This window comes from Hyaena hyaena, unplaced genomic scaffold (genome assembly GCF_003009895.1).
Source record: "Hyaena hyaena isolate Hyena2069 unplaced genomic scaffold, ASM300989v1 scaffold_65, whole genome shotgun sequence".
Classification (NCBI taxonomy): Eukaryota; Metazoa; Chordata; class Mammalia; order Carnivora; family Hyaenidae; genus Hyaena; species Hyaena hyaena.
Genome location: NW_024080697.1, coordinates 1,386,809 through 1,410,056, shown reverse-complemented (window position 1 = coordinate 1,410,056; position 23,248 = coordinate 1,386,809). Strand labels below are relative to the sequence as shown.

Below are 23,248 nucleotides of genomic sequence, written 5' to 3'. Positions count from 1 at the left end.
CCTTCTAGATGCATGTGTTGGGTTTTGGATTCTGCATTTCTCACTTGCACCTGTTGTCCAACACAAGTCATGACACAGGGAGGAGTTCCTTGTTGTTTCTCAAGGTCACTATGGGAGGAGGGAAGGGGCAGGGTGACTTATGTACTGGCTTTTGAAGCTTTCATCCTGAAGCAACATGTTCTGTCCATTAGCACCTCAGAGCAAGTCCCGTGTCCCAGCATAACTTCCAAAGGGACAGAGAAGTGTGATCCTACCCCATGCCAGAGGGACAAGTGGACCGTAGGAATGCTTCTAATGCACCACCATTAAATATGGTGTTTGCTCTAAGTTTCTGGTAGATAACCCTTTATCAAGTTAAGAAGTGAGTTCATAAGTTTGTTTAGAGTTTGTTAAGTATAGAGTTTGTTCTTATCATGAATGAGAATTAAATTTTATCAAATGACTTTTTGACATTTGTTTGATGTACAAATGTTATTTCTCTCCCTTAATTTGTTAAGGCATTTATGTACACTGTTTCTCTGCGCAGAACATTCTTCTCCACTGCCTTCTCCAAACACTTTTTTCTGGTTAATTCTTTCTCATCCTTCAGAGATCATTCATTTATTCAGCAAATATTTATTGAGCAATACTGTGTGCCAGATATAGTTCTAGCCACTTAGGATAAGTCAATGAACAACGCAGATGAAGGCCCTTGCCTCTGTGGATCTTACTGAGGGCAAGGAATGAAAATAAACACATAAGAGTAAGTAAGGAAATGGTATTGCATACGCACGGGGTTGAGTACAATGGAAAAGAAGCAGAAGCGGGTAAGGGAGATGGGGTGTTCGGAGGGTATAGTCAAGAGTAGGTCTCTCAAGAAGGTGACCACCAGGGCAATGACTTGAAGCAAGGCTAGGGTTTACCAGCTGGATACTCCAGGCAGAGGGTAGCTGCCCGGCAAAGTCTCCAGGATCGGAGCTGCCAGGTGTGTTCCAGAAGCAGTGAGGAAGCTTGAGTGGCTGGTATTGAGTGAGGTTGGAAGAAATGACGCTGGAGAAATAGTGGAGAAGGGTGCCCATGAGAGCCTTGGAGGTCATTGTAGCGACTCTGGGTTTTTCTCAGCATAAGGATGGGAGCCCTGTAGACTTTTGAGCAGAAGAGGGACAGAATCTGACTTGTGCTTTGAAAGGATCCCCTGACCCACTGCTAAGAACTGCTTCCAGGGTGGCAAAGGTAGAAACAGGGAGACAGGAGGCATCTCCAACAGTAAATCAGGTATGAGATAAAGATGCCCTACCAAAGTCAGACCAGTGGAGATGGAGGTGAGAAGCGGAGGGGGAGAGAAGTGCTCAGAGGCTGGATATACTTTACAGGGAAAACCAGCATGATCTTCTAGTGGATTGTACGTAGAGTGTGAGAAAATGGGAGAAGCCAGGATGGCTCCAAAATTTTTGGCCTGAGCATTTGGAAGGATGGAGGTGGAAGATGCTTTAGAAGGTTTCAGGTTGGGGAGGATCAAGAGTTCAGTGTTTTTATTCTCCATTATGATAATTTTTTTTTTTTTTACAAATAGTTTATTGTCAAGTTGGTTTCCATATAACACCCAGTGCTCATCCCCACAAGTGCCCTCCTCCATGCCCATCACCCTTCCCTTCCCCCCCACACCCATCAGTCCTCAGTTTGTTCTCAGCATTCAAGAGTTTCTCATGGTTTGCCTCTCTCCCTCTCCCCCGCTATTTCCCCCCTTCTTCTCCCCCTTGTTCCTCCTTTAAGTTCCTCCTAATCCTCCTATACATGCAAACATATGATATTTGTCCTTCTCTGCCTGACTTATTTCGCTCAGCATAACACCCTCAAGGTCCATCCATGTTGCTGCTACACATGGCCAGATTTCATCGTTTCTCATTGCCATGCAGTATTCCATCGTATAGATAAACCATATCTTCTTGATCCATTCATCCGTTGATGGACACTTAAGCTCTTTCCATGTTTTAGCTATTGTTGAGAGTGTTGCTATGAACATTGGGGTACATGTGCTCCTATGCATGTGATAATTTTTTTATAAAGATATAATTCACATATAAAATTCACCTGTTTATAATTTTTTTAAACATTTATTTATTTATTTTTGAGAGAGAAGGAGAAAGAGAGCCTCGAGAAACAAGTGCAAGTGAGGAAGGGGCAGAGAGAGAGGGAGAGAGAGAATCCCAAGAGGACATGGTCAGTGCAGAGCTCGATGCAGAGATGGAACCCATGAACTGCGAGATGGTGACCTGAGCCAAAATCAAGAGTCAGACGCTTAACCGACTGTGCAACTCTAAAATTCACTTCTTTAAAATGTGAATTTGGTGGGTTTTAGTGTATTTACAAGTTGTGCAACCACCACATTATCTAATTCCAGAACATTTGTTGATCCTGAAAAGAAATCCATAGTCTTTAGCCACTTCCGAATCCCCCTTCCCTGAAATCTATTTTCTGTCCCTACGGATTTGACTATTCTGGAAACTTTATATTAACAGAATGATACAATTTTGGTCTTTTGTGTCTGCTTTCTTTTACTCAGCATAATGGTTTCAAGGCTCACCCACCTAGCACAACTTCATTATCTTTTATCTAAAAAGTATTTCATTACATGGATACACCATGTTTTGTGTATCTATTCATCAGTTGATGGATGTTTGTATTATTTCCATTTTTTGGCTATTATGAATGATGCCACTATGAACATTCATGTGTAAGTTTCCATGTGGTCATATGTGTTTGATTTTCTTGAGTATAGATAGGCCTCTGAGTGGATTGCTCAGTCATATGGTAACTCCTTTTGAAGAACCGTCGATTTGCTTTCCATAGGCACTGCACCATTTTACACTCTGACCAGCAATGTTTTGACAGTTCCACCTTCCCCAGATCCTTGCCAACACTTGTTTTTGTCCATCTTTTTTATTATAGCCATCCTCGTGGGTGTGAAGTGGTATCCCATTGTGGTTTCAGTTTGTATTCCCCTAATGACTAATGATATTGAAGATCTTCTCAAGGGCTTATTGGCCATTTGTATATCTTCTTTGAAGAAGTGTCTACTCAAATCCTTTGTGTGTTTTAAATTGGATTATTTGTCTTTTTATTGTTGAATAGTAAGAGTTCTTTATATATTCTGGATGCTAGAGCCTTATACGATAAATGATTTGCAAATGGTTTCTCCAAACCTGTGGGCTCTGTTTTAAGACTTTAGTTCTGGACTTGTCGAATTTGAGATGTTTTATTAGGCTATTAATTGTTTAAGTCTGGTAGAAGGGTGAAGGCTAAGAGATACAGAAGATATAAAATATCTGTAAATAGATAAATAGATATACAGAATCAGCATATGGAAGAATACTGTTTAAAAGCATAAGACTTAGTGCAATCCTCATCAAGAGAGTAAGGATGGAGGGAATGAAGATATCAAGGGCTGAACCCTGGGCCTCTGTAACATTAGAAGCTGGAGAGGAGAAGAGCCACCAAAGGAGGCTGAGAAGTGAGACAGGAGGTAACCAAGAGAGGGTGGGTCCAGAAGCCTGGGGAGAAAGGGATGATCACCTGGGTTGGAAGCTCCTGAGAGGTCAGGAAAGGTGAGGACCAAGAAATGACCACTGGGTTTAGCAACAAACAGGTCATTGGTAACTTGACCAAGAGCAATTTCAGAGGAATATTGAGGGAGAAACCTCATCAGAGCAGGCTCAAGAAAAGCAGGGGCGCCTGGGTGGCTCAGTCGGTTAAGCATCCAACTTCTGCTCAGGTCATGATCTCACGGTTCCTGGGTTCGAGTCCTGCATCGGGCTCTGTGCTGACAGCTAGGTCAGAGCCTGGAGCCTGTTTCAGATTTTGCGTCTCCCTCTCTCTCTGACCCTCCCCTGCTCATGCTCTCTCTCTCTCTCTCAGAAATAAATAAAACATTAAAAAAAAAAAAAAGAAGAAGAAGAACAGGAGACAGTGAGAGCCTAGACCTCTTTTTTCAAGGAGCTTTGCTGCAAACCCAGGATGGTAGATAGAGAAGTGAGGCCACAATTGGTTTTGTTTTGTTTTGTTTTGTTGTATTGTTTTGCACTTAAATGAGAGAATCAGCATTATGCTTGTATCGATGGGAATGATTCAGTGGGAGGCAAAAATTAATGATAAAGGAGGGGGAGAATTGTTGCAGCTGTGACCTTGAGTAGGTGACAGGACAGGGTTGATCCCAATTGGAGGGCTGGTCTTTGATGGGGCATAGACAGGTCATCTGTGGGAAGAGGTGGGGAGGCCGTATGTGGGTGCAGACCTGGTGGGTGGGCAGACGGCAAGAAGGAGAAGAAAACTCCAATGATTTCAAAGGAAGGAAGAAGCATCTCTCTGGCTGGGAGTGAGGATTGGGGAGGATGTGTGGGGATTCAGGAAAGGGGAACTCTATGGTGGGGTATGTAGGGGAGAGCAAGTGCACTAAGTAAGGACAGTATGAGTCCAGGCAGCATTGGGGTGCAGGTGAGGTCTGTACGCCCAGTTCAGATATCACTTCCTCCAGAAAGCCTCTCACCCCCAGATCAGGTTATTCCTCTCATAGGCCCTGTGGTGCTTTCATACAGCTCTGATCACAACTGGAATGAAATATCAACGGTATTCTTTAGTTCCTTACTCCGTGTCCCTCCCTAGACTGTAAATCCCTTGAGGATGTGAGCAGACTGACTATTCCAGCGCTGTATCTCAGCAGCCCGTTCCTCCTGCCTAGTAGTGTCTCAATACAAAAGTATTAAGTAGTTGAATGAATGAATGAATGAATGAAATCATGAGCAAAGTCCCAGAAGTGGCATGCGTGTTTTCTAGACCGCCGAGATTTCTGAAGCAGGCCCTCCCTTGACCCTGGGTGATTATGGACGCCTCGCTCCTCCGCCACACTCTCTTACCGCCCCCGCCCGCCCGCCCCCCACCCCCCCCGTCTTCACTCCTTCTCCCAGCGCCCCTCATCTCAAGACGCTGGGGCTTTAAGAGCCGGCAGAAACGGAGCCAGGTGCTGATTGGTGGTTTATTCTAACACGCTGGAGGATGAGCTCATCTGCAGCCAATGGCCAGGCTGCACCCAGGCCAGACCCCTGCACCTGGCTGGAGGGCGCAGGGCGGCCGCGGGTGGTTCACGATCGCCCGCAGGAGTGAAGGGGCGGTGGCGGCAGGGGTAGGTCTGGCCGCGCGGACCGAGCTCCTAGCTCGGGCAGGTACGGGGTTTGTCCGGCTCCTCCTCCATCCCTCTGTCCTCCAGGCGACGGCGTCCCTTCCTCTCACTCCTCCATTACGCTTTCCTCGGCCCGACGGCGCGGCGCGGCGCACCGTGCGAGCAGGGACTCGCCGGCTCGGCTCGCCGCTTCCCTTGTCCAGGCGGCGCGGCCCCGCATCCCTGCCCCACAGGACAGAGCCCGGCGGGATGGCCCCTGAGGCCGGGGCCTGACTCGAGCAGCCCAGGCCATCGGCCTCGGCACCCTCGAATACGGGCCTCAGAGCCCTGTGTTCCTGATGGCAGGGCGGAGCAAGGAGGATGAGGCTTCCCTCTCCTTCCCTCCGCCGCCTCTCCCCTCCCCCACGCTCTGGGCGGCATCCTGTCCCGGATTCAGCTCCCCGCTGGCTTGGGGATGTGGGTTTCCCTCCCCGCCCCACTCCCCGTCCCGCTCTACCTATTCCCTCTCTCTGCCGAGGCAGAAGTGGCCTAGGCTTGGAAGTGCAGACCCTGCCCTCCCCACTGGGGTCTGAGAGAGCACAGGTGCTGCTGGGGCTGCATTAGGGGGCAGAAGCATCTCTGCCGGCCCCTCTCCGAGCCCTTTCCTTTCCTGAAGCCACTGCTCCTACCCCTTTGGCCACTAGTGTCACACCCTGCTCAGGGAGGAGCTGCTGTCTGCTACTTGGAGGCCACGTGGCTTCCCTGGCCTACTTAGAGGTGGGAGGACAGGGCCACCCCCTCCCTAGGGCCGGGTTGGCTCTGTCCTTCGTTTAACTCCATCCAGAATCTGTCACTCAGTCATTTCATTTACCCACAGGCATTAAGGCCAGGCCTTGTGCCTAACTCTCTGCCAGGCTATGTGTGTGTGTGTTGGGGGGGGGGGCAGTTTTCACTTGCTGACCTTGGCACCAAAGGAAATCACTAAAGCAGGGGCAATTTATTCTGTTTAGGGAAGTGCCATCACTGAACCTTGAAGGTACATGAGATTACTGTAGGAGGAGTATGAGCAGAACAGGCAGGATGGAGGGAACAGTGTGAGGAACAGCTTCAGAGCACAGCCATCATATGTTTACTATGTACTAGATGCCAGTTTGTCTGTGGAGACCCCATGAGGGCAGCTCTGGATCACAGATACCCTCAGTTCTCTCCAGTACTCAAGAAATATCTGCTGATCTGAATCTGAATGGAAAGGAAGAGCCCTGAGCATGTTATTATTCGATTATTATCACCGTTTAGAAAACGTCTGGCTCAGTAGAAGGATGTTACCCACATTAACTCTGATCCCTCCAGCTCTTAATCTCCCAATTTTCAGTGGAGGAAATCAGGGTGCACATGGGGTGTTGTTCCCTAAAACATCTGTTTATTTCAGGTCACCACTTACAGGACAACAGCCATGAGCCTGGTGGCCTGCGAGTGCCCTCCTGACCCAGGCCTGGAGCCTGAGCCTTGCTCCCGAGCACGGTCCCAGGCCCGTGCATACCTAGAGCAGATTCGCAACCTGGTGGCTCCTGGGGCCCCGGACATGACCAAACGTGACTACCTGGTGGATGCAGCCACGCAGATCCGGCTGGCCCTGGAGCGCGATGTCAGCGAGGACTATGAGGCCGCCTTCAACCACTATCAGAACGGCGTGGACGTCCTGCTGCGAGGCGTACATGGTGAGGGCTGCGCTGGGCAGGGATGAGGGCCAGTGGGGACTGCCAGCTTAGGGCCCGCCGTGACCTCTTTCCAGCTGTGCTGAGTGAACTGTGAAGGACAGTATTAACAGCTGGCATTTACTGACCATCTTCTGTATACCAGACACTGGTCTAAGGGCTGTACCTGTATTAACTCATTTGAGCCTCACAGTAATAGAAATTATTATACATGTTGTTGATGCAGTTCCAAGTACATAGGAACTATTTTTTTTATTAATTAAAAAAATTTTTTTAAGTTTTAAATGCCTGGGTGGCTCAGTTGGTTAAGTGGCCTACTTCAACTTAGGCCATGATCTCACAGTTCCCGGGTTTGAGCTCCGCGTTGGGCTTTGTGCTGATGCTCTGGACCTGGAGCCTGCTTTGAATTCTGAGTCTCCCTCTCTCTCTGCTTGCACTCTGTCTCAACTTCAAAATAAACAAACATTAAAAAAGAAAAAAACTTAAATTTATTTTTTAAAGTTTTGTTTTGTTTTGTTCGTTTGAGAATGCAAGTTGGGGAGGGGCAGAGAGAGAATCCCAAGCAGACTCTGCACTGTCAGCACAGAGCCCAAGGCATGGCTCCAACTCAGGAACCATGAGATCATGACCTGAGCTAAAATCAAGAGTCGGACGCTTAACTGGCTGAGCCACCCAGGCACCCTTATAGGAACTATTTTTATTCCTATTTTCCAGATGAAAAAACTGAGGCACCAGGCAGTGAAATAACTTGCTTATGGTTCCATAGCTACCAAGTGGCAGAGCTGGAGTGTGACCAGTCTGGACTCCAGAGGCTGGGTGTTTGACCCAGTCCCTGTCCCTGGAGTAGGGCTGAGCTCCTACCCTGGGGCGGGGGTGGGGGTGGGGGGTGTCTTGCATTACAGTAGGGGAGGCTGATACATTTGATGATGTATAATTATGGTCTCAGGTGGGAAGAGCAATGGGGAGGAAGTGAGGGGAGAGAAGAGAGAAATTGAGGCCAGGCTGGGCTAGCATAGGGTATTTCCTAGAAGTCAAAACTTTAATCTGAGCACTGAAGAACAGTAGGTGTGTTGTCCAGCCGAAGTCCAGGTGGCGCTGCAGAGAGAGCGCGGCCTGTTCAGGGCAAATTGAGGCGTTAGTTTCCAAGCTGGGGGAGAGGCTGGCCCTGCTGTTGAGATCCCTGAGGGTGGTCAGGCTGGGGGCAGGAGTCCGCCCGGCTTCGGGCTTCCTACTCCGCCCCCTGCCAAAGGGACCTCCAGTGCCTGAGCTTCACACTGCCCCGTGAATTCGGTCGTCCACCCGGCCCAGTCCGTGCTCTGGCCTTTTCGCACTGGGCGCCCGAGGCGGCAGATGGGTGTTCTCTGGGAGCTAATGTCTCCTCTGAAAATGGACACGGAAATCCCCAGTCTGTTCTTGCCCGGGATGTGATGGCAGCCAGCGAGGTGGTGGGTGCCAACTGTGAAGTGCGGGAAGCGGAGGGTGATCACGGGTCCCAGCCCCTCCCCCCACACCCCCTTCTTCGGTGCCCCACCTGCCCGTCTGGGAAACAGTCCGCAGACCAGCCTCATGAGTAGGCAGGAGAGGCAGCGGAGGGCAGGGGGTGGGTGGCTGGAGCCGGAACCCCAGCCCCTCAAGGCCGGGGTGGGCCTTGGTGACCCCCTTGTCCCACAGTCGACCCCAACAAGGAGCGACGTGAGGCTGTCAAGCTGAAAATTACCAAGTATCTGCGCCGGGCTGAGGAGATTTTCAACTGCCACCTGCAGAGGACTCTGGGAGGAGGAGCAAGCCCGGGCACGGTGAGGGGGTGAGGGGCCCTGGAGGGAGAGCAATGCGTCACCCCTCCCCCACCCCCCAGGGCCAGAGGGCCGTCACCTCACATCCAGGCTGCAGGGCGGGGCGGGGCAGGGCTGGGCAGAGAGTGGGTGCCAGGTTCTCCCCAGGCTTCCTCTGCCCCCCACAAGCTCCTAGCTCCCTCGTCTTCAGACTCTTAGTGAATCATCTCCAGGCAAATCTCAGCCTACACAGGGTACACACGTGCGGGCGCTCGCACCGCGCGCGCGCGCACACACACACACACACACACACACACACACACACACACCCCATCCCCCCACCCCCAGTCTCAGGCCCACACAGGGTAAACACACACACACACTCAAAGTCTCCCACACCTATTTGAGCTTGAATGGGTTGCAGTGAGTGCAGCTGACCCTTGAACGAGACAGGTTTGAACTGCGTGGGTCCACTTGGATTTTCTTGGATAAATACATGGCACTATTGTAAATGTATTTTCTCTTCTGCTTTTCCCCAGAGTGGGTGCCTGGGCTGCATGCCTTGGCTCTCGAGGCATGTCCCCGAGACCCACACGTTCCCAGGTTTTCTCCCCCTCCCTGGGAGCGCCTGCCTCCTGTGGACGGGGCTTCCAACACAGGGTTTCTGAAGTCTGAGAACTCCCTGGCACTCGGAGGAGGAGGGCTGGCTGGGGGCCGGGTGTCAAGTGTGGTGTGGCCGCCCTGGACAGGTGTGGGCCAGCTCTCTACCCCCTGGGCAGCTGCTTGTACCCTGGCTCTGCCCCTTCCCATCCCCCCCGCCCCTTGCACCTGGAGGAGGGCCAGAGAAGGCAGTGCCTGAGGGGGGTTGGGCCCTGAGGCTGTGTGGTCTGTCTCCCCACCCCACCCCAGGGTTTCAGCAGCCTGAGGCTCCGGCCCATCCGCACACTGAGCTCTGCCCTGGAGCAGCTGAGGGGCTGCAAGGTGATCGGGGTCATTGAGAAGGTGAGTGAGCTGACTGCCGCGGTGAGGGTGCTGGGGGCGGGAGGTGATGGTGTACACAGATGGGGCAGATGGGGGTGGTGGGCGGGGAGAGAAAGTGGCTACCCTCACTCCTCCAGAGGGCTCCCCCCAGAGGGCCCTGAGGGCCCAAGGGGAGGAGAGCGGCTGTGTCCAGTGGTCCCCACCCCCCTTCTCCCACCGGGGCATGCATCAGTCAGGTCCTGGAGAGGAAACCGGGAACAGAAGAGGCAGTCTCTTTTCCACAGCCCTTGGCTCAGACAGAAAGCCACTCCCTCAGAGATTCAAGACAGAAGCCACAGGGGAAGCAGTGGGCAGGGTGCCCTGCTCACTCCCACATTGCCTCCCCCATCGCCTCACTCCGGACTCCAGGCCCAGGCCAGGGTCTCCCAGCCATGGGTAGCTGAGGGGTTCCTGTGGTGCAAATGCACTCCAGTCCAGAAGGCTGTCCTGTGGAGGGTCTCAGCTCCCAGAGGGGCCTCGGCAGCTCTGCCCTCCCCCGCCCCGTACTCCACACCCTCATCCCCTCATCCTGACCCCATCCGAGGCCATTTGCCTTAAGTCGGGGCGGGTAGGAAAGTAGGAGCTGACATCCCAGCCTATACGGGGACGCTCTTTGGAGTGGGGGACTCAGAAGGACAGACAGTGGGGTCACATGAGATCTGAGCCAATATTGGATTGCCCTCTGCCCTGACCCAGGCAACACCTGAGTAGTTGCTAAAGGGGTTCTTAACCCCCTTTATCAGAATCACCTGAGGAGCTTCTTAAAAAGAGCTGCCTGGGCCCCACCCCGGGGCCTGTTGAGTCAGAGTCTCCAGGGTTGAGCCCAGGAGTCTGTAGCTGAAACACTCCTCCGGGGATTTTTGCTGGGCCTGGGGGCCCCCAGAAGACGGCTGCTCAGTGCCCGGTGTGGCCACAGCGGACCCCTTCTCCTCCCTCTGGTTTCCTCATGTGTACGTGGGGTAAGAATCCGCCCCCCCCCCCACAAGGGGGCATGTGGGAACTAAAGTGAAATAATTTTTGGGAAAGGCCTGGCACATGCTAAAGCATTTGCTACGTGTTTGATGGCTGTAAATGCTGGTGACAAGAGCGAGGGGGATGGGGCGTGTGGGCTTCCCGTCCCCCAGCCGCGCTCCAGCTGCTTCTCCCAGGTCCCTGGAACAGACCCCAGTCTGTCAGCCAAGGCCCGGCCAGCATCCATCTGCCTTCCCTCCAACCGCACTGGTCTGTGTGGCCCCAGCCAAGCACAGCCGCTCCCACAGAGGGGCTGGGAGGTGACTGCCACCGCCTTTTCCCCATGTGGGGTCCTGCTGAACTACAGGTGGTGTAGAGAAAGGGGTCCCAGGTCAAACAAGTTTGGGTTACAGGGAGTTAAAGTTACATGACTTTGTTTTTTTTAATTATAGGAGTTTGCAGAGCTTTTAGGATGCTAATGTATATACCATGAGTTTCCAAGAAGGCGGTCTATGATAGAATTTCCCGAATTTGTTTAACCCCAGGACACGCATATGCAAAGCATTTTCAGACTCCAGGCTTCTGAGGCCTGTGCCTGTGCAAATGGAAAGCACAGACTAAGGCCAAGCCCAACCATTCTGTCTTGAGGTTGCCTTTCTCTCCTTTTTTACCCTTTCTTGGGCACCTGGCTTACCTACTCCACCTTTCTCCTGAGATGCTGCTTCCTTTCCTGGTTTCATTTCCAAGTCAGGAACACCATCTTCCCCAAATTAGGAGAGATGTTAGGGCCATGGGCCCAGGTCCCTGCAGCCGAGCCTGGCTGTGCTGTCAATGCATTCTATTCTGCAGCTCTGCCCAGGCACATCCGGGTGGGAGGGTGGCGCGGCCGGCAGCCCACAGAGCCCGGGGTGGCAAAGGGCTTGCTCATGAAGCCTGGAGGGCCATTTGTTTGGTTAACTGGGCTTGGGGGTGGGAGTGTTCCCTACGGGTTCTGGGTTCCCAGGGACTAAAGAGGTACTGGCAGGTGTAGGGGGTTTGCTGGGAACTTCTAGGCAGGTGGGTCCGGGACTAGATGGGCCTCCGACTAGAATGCCTGGGGGGTTTGCTCTTAGGAAGCATGGGGGCCTGTGAGACCTCACCACACATTTGCTGAGCCTCCTCTAGGAGCCAGGGATGGGGAAGAAAAAGAAGGCCATCCAAGTCACTTCTTGTTTTTTTGGCTCAAATACAGGGGTGTTTTTTAGAATTAGTGGGGTGCCTGGGTGACTCATGGGGCGCCTGGGTGGCTCATCGTTTAAGCGTCCGACTTCGGCTCAGGTCATGATCTCGCAGTTTGTGTGTTCGAGCCCCACATCGGGTTCTGTACTGGCAGCTCAGAGCCTGGAGCCTGTTTCGGATTCTGTGTCTCCCTCTCTCTCTGCCCCTCCCCTGCTCATGCTCTGTCTCTATCTCAAAAATTAAAAAAAAAAATTTTTAATTAAAAAAACTAAAAAAACACTATAGAATTATCATTAGTTACCAACATTTAAAAATTGGCAGGTTTCATATAGAAATCCAGATTTCCTGCTTCTCCTGCAAAATTGGAAGATCTGGAAATGCTGGCTCACAGTCTCACATGGCAGCAAGGAGTCGGGAGTTGGGGGAGGTTGCCTGTGGTTGGTTGGTTTTATCTTGAGAGAAAGGGAGAACTCATGAATAAGTGGGAGAGGGGCAGAGGGAGAGAGAATCTCAAGCAGGCTCCATGCCACCCTGCACTGAGCCCCATCTCACAACCGTGAGATCATGACCTGAGCCGAAATCAAGAGTCAGATGCTTAAGCGACCATGCCACCCAGGTGCCCCAGGGGCTGCCTGTTTGGGACACCAGTCCCCTGGTTTGCTTCTGTCCCCACTGTGTCCCCTTGGTTCACATGCCAGGCCCCTGTGGGCCTTGGAGTTTGAGAATCTGTTTGAAACTTTTGGACTTGTTTGCTCTCTGAGAGATTTTTCTGGGATTTTGATACTTTGGGCATTTTTAAAGAAAGGGTTGGGGCACCTGGGTGGCTCAGTTAAGCGTCCGACTTCGGCTCAGGTCATGATCTCATGGTCCGTGGGTTTGAGCCCTGTGTCGGGCTCTGTGCTGAGAGCTAGCTCAGAGCGAGCCTGGAGCCTGTTTCAGATTCTGTATCTCCCTCTCTCTCTGACCCTCCCCTGCTCACGCTGTCTCTCTCTCTCAGGAATAAATAAAACATTAAAAAAATTTTTTTAAAAAAATGGCTAATGTGTTTCACCAAAGCTTTCACTGTTCCATGTCCCAAAAACTCAGTGGGTATCTTAAAAAGAAAAAAATCCTCTTCATAGAAAGGTAAAAAGGGCACCCAGAACTGCCCTCCGCCTTCCAAATAGCAATACTCACCTGATATCCATAAGGTACATTCTTATTTGCAGAACTGTTGCATTAAACCCTCTCAGTCACCCTGGGAAAAAAGTCTACTGCACAGCCTCCTTCAGTAGTCTGCAGCCACGTAACGCTATTTAAGTTAAAATTAAATATTCTCCTCATTCATGCCAGCCACACCTCAAGGGCTCGATAGCCTTACAGATAGTTACTGGTTTCTGTATTGGACAGTGCAGATATATATTTCCTTCATGTTCTATTGGACAGCGCTGTGTCTTAATAATTGTCTTACAGGGGCGCCTGGGTGGCTCAGTAGGTTAAGAGTCTCACTTTGGTTCAGGTCATGATCTCACAGCTCGTGAGTTCAAGCCCCACAATGGGTCTTCTGCTGTCAGCACACAGTCCACTTCAGGTCCTCTCTCTCCTTTTTCTCTCTGCCCCTCCCCAGCTTGTTCTCTCTCTTTCTCTCTCAAAATAAATAAACTTAAAAAATAATGGTCTTACAATTATGAGAATGAAACTGGGGTTCAGAGAGGTCAAGTGACGTGAGTGCTGTCTCCTATAGCACTGAGCAAAAGGGGAAAGGGATATTTTTGTCTGCTTGCTTTAATGGGAAAATGCCCCTTCTACTTTTGAGCTATGAAAGAGAAGGGAGTTTAAAATAGCATACATACATATTCCTCATCACCCTGCCTAGCTCCAAGATAATTGCTATTATTATTTTGGTCTAATTGTTTCTAGATAGGTAGGGGTGTGTGTGTGTGTGTGTGTGTGTGTGTGTGTGTGTGTAATACATACATGCATGCATACATATGATGGGGAGAGGGAGAGAATCCCAAGCAGGCCCCCTGCTTAGCACGGAGCCCTATGCAGGGCTCAATCCCACAACCCTGGGATCATGACCTGAGCCAAAATCAAGAGTTGGACGCTCAACGGACTGAGCCACCTAGACGCCCCTGATCAGATTTTATATCTGGCTTCCCCAGCCTTCACTGCTGCCTTTTTGGGCTCTGTATGAGAGGACCTTAGCCAGGACGAGGTGGTAGGGAATCCCATTTGGCAAGGGGTGGTGGGGAATTATCCAGGGTGTCAGTACTTGTGGGAAACTCAGTTCTCCTAAATGACCCGAGTTTTCCTCCTTGTTTTTTCAAACATTGCACAAATTGGGTTAAGGAGCTGGGTGGGGCCAGGCTGGGTTCCACCCCTGGCTGTTGGAGGAGAGACCTCTGGTGGTCAGAAGGCGTGTGTCACTGCTGCCTCCGGAAGGGCACTGAGGACTGGGGAGCTGAGGCCCAGAGGGGAGGGCAGGTGCCGTGGACATCTGGCTGTGCCCCGTTGTAGTTAAGTCTCTGGGGCTCTGGGAACAGCCCTGCCTGCATTCAAATCCTGACTCTACTACTATTTAGCTGTGGGACCATAGGTAACAAAACCTCTCTGAACCTTAGCTTCTTCATCAATAAAATGGGTCACTAGTAACACTGACCTGGTAGGGTTGTGGGAATAAAATTAAATAACCTATCGAAAGCCCTTGGCACAGAATAAGTGCTTTATAGCCAGTGTGGGCTTTCCTTACGACCATATTAGTAACCGTTACTACGGATTATCAAGGGCACGTTATGTGGCGGGTGTGGGTCTGCTGTAATAGGGCCCTCCCCCCGGCCTTCTAAAGGAGGTACTTCTGAGGTTCAGAGAGGCAGTGTGATGGGGCAGATGTGGTAACTGGCATTCTCCTGGCCTTTATGTTCACAGAGGGCCTTTCTATTTATGGCTTCAACCAACCAGGGATGAGGGAAGGTGGGCATTTAAATTCCTGTTTGGTAGATGATAAAATCAGTTCACTTGCCCAAGATCTAAACCCAGTATCCCTTTCCCACCCCTGTCCCAGGCTGCAGCCTTTGTGATTGCCCAGTGGCCTGGTCTTATTGGGAGGGGCGCCCACCAAGGGGAGTGGCTGCAGGATAGGCAGACAGCCAAGGCGCCATAGCATCCGGTGTGGTCTCACTCCCATGTCCCCATCATCTGGCTGTATCTTCCTTCTTGCCCCAGCACCAAGCTCATGCTCTCTCCTCTGGCTGGGGTCCACTCCTGCCTATCACAGAGATGGGTCAAAGGCCCAAATGCAAACAAGGCCTTGACCCAGCAAGTGGCATGTTACTGCCTAAACCAAAAGCAACAGGAGAGGGCTGCTCTCCAAAGGTCGCCTCCAGAGAGAAAGACTATTTTTTTTTTTTTTGAGGTGAGTAGATTTTTAACAATTTTTTAAACGTCTGTTTATTTTTGAGAGGGAGAGAAAGCACGTGTGCATGTAAGCAGGGGAGGGGCAGAGAGAGAGAGAGAGGGACAGAGGATCCCAAGCAGGCTCTGCACTGACAGCAGAGAGCCAGACATGGGGCTCGAACTCACGAACTGTGAGATCATGACCTGAGCTGAACCCAGGTGACTGTTTTTAAAAATGGGGCTGGGGGCAGGCGGGGGAAGGGACCCAAAGGAGCAGGCCAAATCTGCATGGCGTGGCTCATGGGTGATCTTGGGCTATGCTCTCAGCCTCAGCTCTTTCACCTGTAAAATAAGAGATTAGAAGAGTTGGCCGGCTCTGAGGTCCTACCCAGCCATGGCACCCTCAAGCACTGCAGGATGGACCACTCCCTGCGCACTGTGGGGTACCTACTGCACCCCTGTGCTGTGTAGGATGGACAGACCACTCCCCGTGCATGGTGGGGCACCTGCACCCCTGCGCTGTGGAGGACTCTGGGCCTACAGAGCTGGACAGTGCGTGCTCCCTGCCTTCACACTACGCGTAGCCCAGTGGGGAGACCCGAAATTAGGCCCTGTGATTGGCCTCCCTGAGGGTGGGCCCAGAGAGCCCTGGAGAGGAGATCCAGGGTCCCAGCTTGACCCGAGGGCTGGCTCCTGGAGGAGGTAGCCTGTGAACTAATGCTGCAGGGGACAAAGGTGGCTGAGCAGGACAGGACTGATGTCAGTTTGGGCATGGGGGGTGGCCAGGAGCACACTGCACCACTAAAGCTGACATCGGACCTGCCCTAGAGTGAGTCAGCCTTGCGGGGGGGGTCCTGGGGGGCTGGGGCTTGGGCCATGGAGCCCCAGGAACTACCCTGTGCCTTGACTGGTGCCTCCTGGACTTTGGCAGGTGCAACTGGTCCAGGACCCAGTGACTGGAGGGACCTTCGTGGTAAAGGCAGGTGCTACTTTGTCCCCTGCTGTTCTGTATTCCCTTTGGGCCTTCCTCACCTACCCTCCGGGGAGCCCCCCGCTCAGAACCTGTATCTAAAACCCATGCTCCCTCCAAATCTAAAAGCTCCTTGTTCTGTCCCTGAGCACGTCCCCTGCCTCCCAGACACACGCACGTACTGCCTCATCCTTGTTCCGGAGGGTGGAGGGGCGGACTCCATGGTGGAGAGAGGGGCGAGGGCCAGGTCAGGAATTGGGGGAAGGGGGAAGGAGTTGCTACTTAGGGTGGCTCCTGTCCCTTCTGTGTTTGCCCCTGAAGCCAAGCTAGGATGTCCCCTAGCTGAGCACCCTCTGGTCTGTCCCTCGCTGACCTGCCCGCTCTCTCCCCAGAGCCTGTCCAGGTGTCATGTGGCAAACCGGGAGCGGCTCACCATCATCCCGCATGGCGTCCCCTACATGACTAAGCTGCTTCGGTACTTTGTGAGTGAGGACTCCATCTTCTTGCACCTGGAGCATGTGCAAGGTGAGGGGGTCTGGGGGGGGTCTCTGTCAGCCCCTGAGGCCTTTGGCTTGTCTTCTTTCACTGCCTTCAAATGCCAAGCACGAGGAGGGGGATGATGCACCGGATGTGCGGCACAGACCACGGGACCCAGCCTTTCTGGGGGAGGATGGCAGGGTCAGGCTGTGGTGGGGCTGTGTGGGGTGCCAGGGGGACAGGAGACGTCTTGAGGAGGTCATGTCCTGGGCAGTGAGAGGGTATTTATGCAAATGTCCCCTTTGTCACCATTTCCTCCAGTCTTGGCCTCTTTTCATTTTTCTAGTCTGTGCCCATTCCTTTGGAGTAGCCACGTGGGATGGTGGTCACTGAAGCTCTAAGGACAGCAGTTGGTTCATGGAGCAGATATTTTTTGATCACCTATCATAGTGACGGTTTTTTAAATGAGGGACCCATCCTTGGGTCATGGCATATAGTATAGCAGGGGGCATTCTGGGCAGAGGTGAGGATGTGGAAGGCAGAGGGGTCCATGCTGAATGTGCGGGGAGGCAGGAGTTGGGGACCTGGTGTCCACACTCTTCTCCTCTGTCCCCATGCTCACGGCTCCTCTGCATGGCCCAGGAGGCACTCTCTGGTCCCACCTACTCTCCAAGGGGCGCCCCCAACAGTCTGGGCTCAAGTCTGACTCCAGCCCAGAGAGGACGAAGGCTCCATTCAACTCGCCTCCCAGCCTCCAGACCCCAGTACTGCTCCCTCTGGGACCCTCCCTCCTGCAGGACAGAATTCTTCTAGAGCCTCCACGGACTCCTCAGAGCCTTCCCCAAGCCAGGGGGACCCCATCCATCAGTCCCCAGAGAGGGGCTGCGGGTGGCCCTTCAGCCAGGACCCCCACTTTCTGCCCCTCGGACCTTCTGAAGGCCCCAAGTGGCCGCCTGCACCTCCAAGCCAGGCGGGGACCCGGCCAGAACTCGGACACCAGGCCCTCTTGGGGGCTCCCTTGGGTTCATCAGGGAGCTGTCCGGGTGCTGGGGGCCTGCGGCCGAGGCAAAAGCCCGAGCCGCCCCTTAGCAGATGGGGTCCACCCCGGGGCCAGCAGGGGTGCCTGGCATGTGAACGAAGAGCAGGTGAGGCAGTGGGCAGCGGAGACGCTGGTGGCACTGGAGGCGCTGCATGAACAAGGGGTACTGTGCCGAGATCTCAATCCCCGGAACCTGCTACTGGACCAGGCAGGTAGGTGCCCGGCCTGGGGAAGAGGACCTACCCCACCTCTCAGAGGGGTCCCCCAAAGCCTCCAGAGAAGGGGAGTTCCCCAAAGCCAAGGGGACCTTAGAGGTAATCTGCTTCCTCGGACTCCCCCTGGCCTTTTCACACCGGATTCTACCAGGTCTGTCTGGTTGGCCAAGGTTGAGCTTGGGAAACGAACCCTCCCCCAACCCAGAATCCAGGGCAGCAGCTCCTAGGAACATCTAGTTGTCACTGGGCCTTATGGGACCAGGCCCTAGGGACTCTCTGCCCAGGGCAGCCACTGGCTCCTGCTTTGTGACTAGTGGGGGAAGCCCCGGAGTCCCTTGCCCCGTGCCAACTGCTCAGTGATGACTAACAATTTTTGTCCACCCTCCTTCCTATACACACTGGATGAGAAGGTCACATCCGGCTCACATATTTTGGCCAGTGGTCAGAGGTGGAGCCGCACTGCTGCAGGGAGGCTTCGGACAATCTCTACAGTGCCCCAGGCAAGAAGGGAGGGAGGGGCCGGGGGGCCCTAGATCTTTGGTGCCAGTGTGGGTTAGGCCGGGGTGGCTGAGGATGAATGGGAAGGGGGCCGTGTCTGGGTAGGACAAGTGGAGTGGAGACCAGCCCTTTGGGCTGGGACAAGTGTGTTCTCATTCCCACAGAGGTGGGCGGGATTTCTGAGCTGACGGAAGCCTGTGACTGGTGGAGCTTTGGGTCTCTGCTGTATGAACTGCTGACTGGAACCGTGAGTAGCTGTGCTGGGTGTGGAACCCTGGTGGGTGTCGCGGAGCGCAAGATGGGCTGGGCTTGGTCCAGCCAGCCCCTGCTGGGGTGGAGGCCACCTGGTTCTCTAAGACCTGGCTCTTGGGTTGATGTCCCGCCCCCATAGGCCTTGAGAGACCTAGGAAGCCCCCCCCACCCAGGTCACAGACGCGCTGAGCACCCCTGTCACGCTAGTGGCTAGAACTAGTGAGACTATCAGCTTAGGTAATAAGTTGGGATGTCCAGGGAAGGTTTCTGGAAAGCACCTGGGTGTAGGTCTGGAGGGAGGATGGAATTTGACACAATGCTTCTTTCCTGGAAGGCTACCGAATCACCCTCCAAGTTTCCCTGCTCCCCGCTGCTCATTCCCCCCACTTGCACCCTTTTGAGCTTTAATCCCCAGATTTTGGCTGAAGGATAGGACAGCGGCCGGCAGCTGTCCTGTCCAGCCTGGGCCAGCCAAAGGCTCAAAGATCCCCCCCATCCCCCTGCAGGCACCTTTGCTCAGGGTGGTAGCCTCTGCCCTCCCCCGTGAGCTTGGCATCACACTGGGGCTGCTTAGGGCAGGCAGCCAAGGAGACGCCAGACTGCAGTTTGAGCGGGGAATGACGGGAGTGGATCAAGTGTGGCCTGAAGTCCATCCTGGTGCCCACTTGCTTTTGTCCCATAGCCAGGGCCTCTGACCGTCCTGGCTGCAGATATCTCCAGAGTGGGGCTGTCTCCACCTCCCAATGCTTCTCTAGCCCAGGGCTCCTGGCCTTCCTCCTGGTTGCTTCTTGCAGTAATTCCTGACCCCTTAAAGACTGTCCTGGAGCACAGAGAGGTCCTGCCTTGGCCCTGACAGTGGCGTACCATGGCCTGCTCTGGAGGCCTTTTTTATGTAAGGACACCAGTTCCAGTGCTATTCCTGATAGAGTGCCTGCCCTGAATGCAACCCAAGGTCAATACTTCTGGCAAGCTTAGTGCCAAAGGGACCTGGGTTCAAACCCTGAATCCAACATAAGTTCCTTTACCTTCCTGAGCCTGCTGCTTGTCTCTGCAGCGAGGATACTAGTACTTTGAAGGGTGTTGTAGAAATTATGGATAAGGGAGGTCAGGCACCTTCCACAGCCTGGCCTTCAGTAGCTCTAAAGCAAAAGGCAGCCGCAACCACCACCACCATCATCATCATCATCCCCATGGAATATGACACAGGGGACAGTAAAATCCTGGCTGCCACTGGGATGTATAGAGGTTCCTGGAGCTGCGTCTTCAGAGCCCGCCGCCCTGTGTCTTCCCAGGCATTGTCACAGAGCCACCCCTCGGGAATCCAGCCCCATACCCAGCTCCAGCTGCCTGAGTGGCTCAGTCGCCCAGCGGCCTCCTTGCTGACTGAGGTGAGTGACAGCCAGCCTAGAGGAGAGGGAGCTTCTTGGCCCAAGGGTGGGTGCTGGGAGGGCAGTCCTGGCATGACCAGTGGCCCAACATACTGGAAGTCTGATGTGGGTGCAAGAGGGCTAATGGGGACAACAAATCTGTACATGCTGGTGGCCAGACACCGCTAGTGTCCCCAGGATACCACTGGGGGTTCCGTGGGCTGGGCAGCTGGGAGTGGTGACCGGCCACCTCACCCCACCTGAGGTCAGCCCATACCTCAGCGACAAAGGTCTGCCAAGCCCACTGGGCTTTCTCCACAGCTGCTGCAGTTTGATCCTGTGCGGCGCCTGGGCGCTGGAGGAGGCGGTGTCAACAAGCTCAAGGCCCACCCCTTTTTCAGTACCACCCAGTGGAGCAAACTGGTGGGGTAAGAGGGGCAGAGTGGGCAGTGGAAGCTGGACTGGTCTGGATCGCCTCTCTTTGCTGGTCACCTGGAGCGGGCCTGTATAGTTGGTGACCCCCCCCACCCCGGCAAAGAAGGCAGGGTGGCTGCTTTTCCTGCTCAGCCCCACTCATGGGCACCAGAAGTGACCATCACCACTGCCCAGAAGGCCCTGGGCATCCCCCAGCCAGCTCTGGAGACCCTTTCTGGTGATTACTGAAGGGGAAGGACAGGGAGATCTCACCCCACCAGGCAGATCGGACTCCTCCACCCATCCATCCTCCAGCCGTCAACAGATGCCCGCACCTTGACTGCAGAGCCGCCGTGTTGAAGGGTGCCTTCTGTGGCATTAGCTCAGAGCCCCTGACCACCTGCCAACCTGACTGCAAGGTTTCGTGACCATCTGCCATGTGCCCCGCTTGGGACCTGTCTGGAGACTCATCTTAGGATACAAGTCCACTGGCTCTGTGGACCAAAACCCAGGCTGCCTTGCCTGTCATCTCAGGCATGCACCTAAGTGGGCCTCTCCCCCTTCCCAGGCTACCCCTGTAGGGTATGGGGAGGCTGGGGAAGCAAGAAGTCAGTAGTGGGCATGGGGTGAGGTGGGGGACAGAATGGTCTGCTCCCCATCCTGACTATGCCCCTGATTTGTGATTTCAGACTTTGGAGAACAAAAGGCGGGAGAGGAAAATAAGGATAAGTGTAATAAAAGGGGAGGGAGGAATGCACAGCTCTGCCCCTTAAGAGTAATTCTGTAAACAGAGTAGAGCTCCATACCCTAGCAAGCCCACCAGTGCATTAAGGGGAGCAGACCCCATGGGTCAGAGAGGGGACCACAGTGCAGCCTCCAGGCTGAAGCCGCCACCACCACTCATTGTACCCATTAGGATTCCCTTCTCAGGCATTCGTACTGTTCACCGTTTTGCATTTTCATCTTGAGGGTCCACTCAAGTCACCGCCCACTGTGACTTCATCCCCTTTTGAAGTGAGAAAGGATAAAACGTGGATTGATTGCCTAAGCTTTTAGCCAGAAGCAAAATGTTTCTGGCCCCTGAAGAGCTGGGGTAAGTAGCTACCCCAAAGACCATCCCCTCCCCAAGTTTGGGGGCCCTCTTATTCCTCTCGGGATTCACCCTGCTACTGGGGTGTGGCAGCCAAGACGGAAATTTACACTAGACCATTACCCTCAACTCCTTCCTTCCAGTTTGTCTCTGACACCACCAGGTGGCGCCCTGACACTTTGAAGGTCCAATCTTAACTCTAGAGGTAGGGACACCAGGGAGCACCGCCTGTTTGTGCTCTCCCTGCGCCCTGGCCAGGCCTCCCCCCCACCGCAATAAAGCCTGCTGGTACCCATGGTGTCCCTGCCTCCTGACTGCGACGAGAGCAGCCCTGCCACGAAATTGGAAGGCTCCTCCAGAGAAATGCCACACTGGTCAAGAGTGAGCCTGGAGTCTACTAGAAGGTAGGAAGCAGGGCTAGTGGTGAAGGGCATGCCAGCCTGTGCCCTGCAGAGGAAGTGCTGGCACACAAGGGACACTGGAATCTGGGAAATAAAATAGGAATTGAAGTCTCAGAAGAAGGTCATAGTGCCTGGGGCGGGGGGAACAGTGGTCTAATACCCTGACCCCGGAGATGGGGGGCGGCTCCCATTTCAAAGACTTAATGATAGAGCCTGGTGGAGCCTGTTCACAAGTCTGTTCCTTTCACTACACTGCTTCCAATCACTGCTGCATGGAAGGGTGCGTTGCTTCTGGAACTTCTGGGGCTCATCCCATGCAACAAAAGCTTGCACACCTGATCCTTTGCTGGGCGTGGAGTTTTGAATACTGTTATCCCGGCCCTTCTGGGGCTTCAAGTCTACCTCGTTTTGACACAATGGGACTAACAATACCTCCTTTGTAGGTTTACTAGAGAAAGCTTCCAGCACTGTGCTCAGGACAGATTAATTCTAAAATTCTTCCTTTTGTTGAACCCATTCTATTAACTCCAGTTCTACCCTCTGGAGCCATTTCCTGTGACACAGACGGTGTCACCTAAGACCAGCAGGTAGGGACTGGGCGTAGAAAGGGAGGGCAGGCTGTGTTTAAGCTTAGACACCGTGTGCCCCTCCCTTGTAGTCTAGGTTGTCTGCTTGACCTCACTGACCGCTGCTCCCAGGAAGTGATCTGCCTTCATGTGGCAATTAAGTCCAAAATGCTAAATTGTAAAGTTCCCCTCACCCCCACCCCCAATCCATTCCAGAAACACTGCAAGCCCTCGCAAAAATCCAGAAGTGGATTCACAAAGGTGGGAACCAACTTCCCTTTGAGAGTGTGGCTAGTCAGGCTGGAGGGTGGGTGGCTCAGGGGCAGGCGGCCAGGCACTTTCCTGGCTGGGTGACCGCTAGGGTTCCCTCTGCTATTAACGGAGTACAGTGCTAACGGAAGTCTGGGATGCCGCAGGGTAACCTACAAGACACGCTGTGGATTCCAGTGGTAATGACCACGGTGCTGGGGAGTCGCACCTTGGCACCTAGAAGGAATGCAGAAGCAGGAACCTTTTGAGAACATTTGCCCTTTAATTTGCATTTAAAATCCGTTTCTTTAAATATTTTAGTTACAAGTTCTGAATAGTGAAGACATAGATGCTGCAGGCACTCAGTATCGGCTCCTGTCCCTTCCCTCCCCCCTCCCCCACCCCGCCCTCCAGGCCTTGCTTCTCTGCTCAAGATCCAAACGGGCACTCTGCACTCAGTAAGTGGTTCCTGGTGTCAAGTGGCAGCAAGCTCAGGCCTGGATGCAGTTGGATACAAAGCGATGAAGC

The 23,248-nt window shown here is 53.4% G+C and overlaps 1 protein-coding gene across 5 annotated transcripts; it reads left to right on the top strand.

Annotated features, from left to right (window-relative positions):
• Positions 1 to 5,084: 5,084 nt before the first annotated feature.
• On the top strand, positions 5,085 to 23,221 carry RPS6KL1 (ribosomal protein S6 kinase like 1). Of its 5 annotated transcripts, XM_039232263.1 has the most exons (15): positions 5,085 to 5,195; positions 6,561 to 6,849; positions 8,518 to 8,642; positions 9,528 to 9,620; positions 16,114 to 16,161; positions 16,545 to 16,677; positions 17,272 to 17,880; positions 18,294 to 18,383; positions 18,546 to 18,628; positions 19,926 to 20,021; positions 20,322 to 20,428; positions 20,696 to 21,507; positions 21,648 to 21,709; positions 21,834 to 21,908; positions 23,135 to 23,221. In XM_039232263.1, the coding sequence occupies exons 2-12, from the start codon at positions 6,585 to 6,587 to the stop codon at positions 20,772 to 20,774; spliced, it is 1,728 nt and encodes a 575-aa protein (XP_039088194.1). In that variant the 5' UTR covers positions 5,085 to 5,195; positions 6,561 to 6,584; the 3' UTR covers positions 20,775 to 21,507; positions 21,648 to 21,709; positions 21,834 to 21,908; positions 23,135 to 23,221. The 5 variants fall into 5 exon arrangements, with proteins under 5 accessions (XP_039088194.1, XP_039088193.1, XP_039088192.1 ...); XM_039232262.1 differs by having other exon boundaries at positions 21,668 to 21,908; XM_039232261.1 differs by having other exon boundaries at positions 21,648 to 21,908.
• The last annotated feature ends 27 nt before the right edge of the window (positions 23,222 to 23,248 follow it).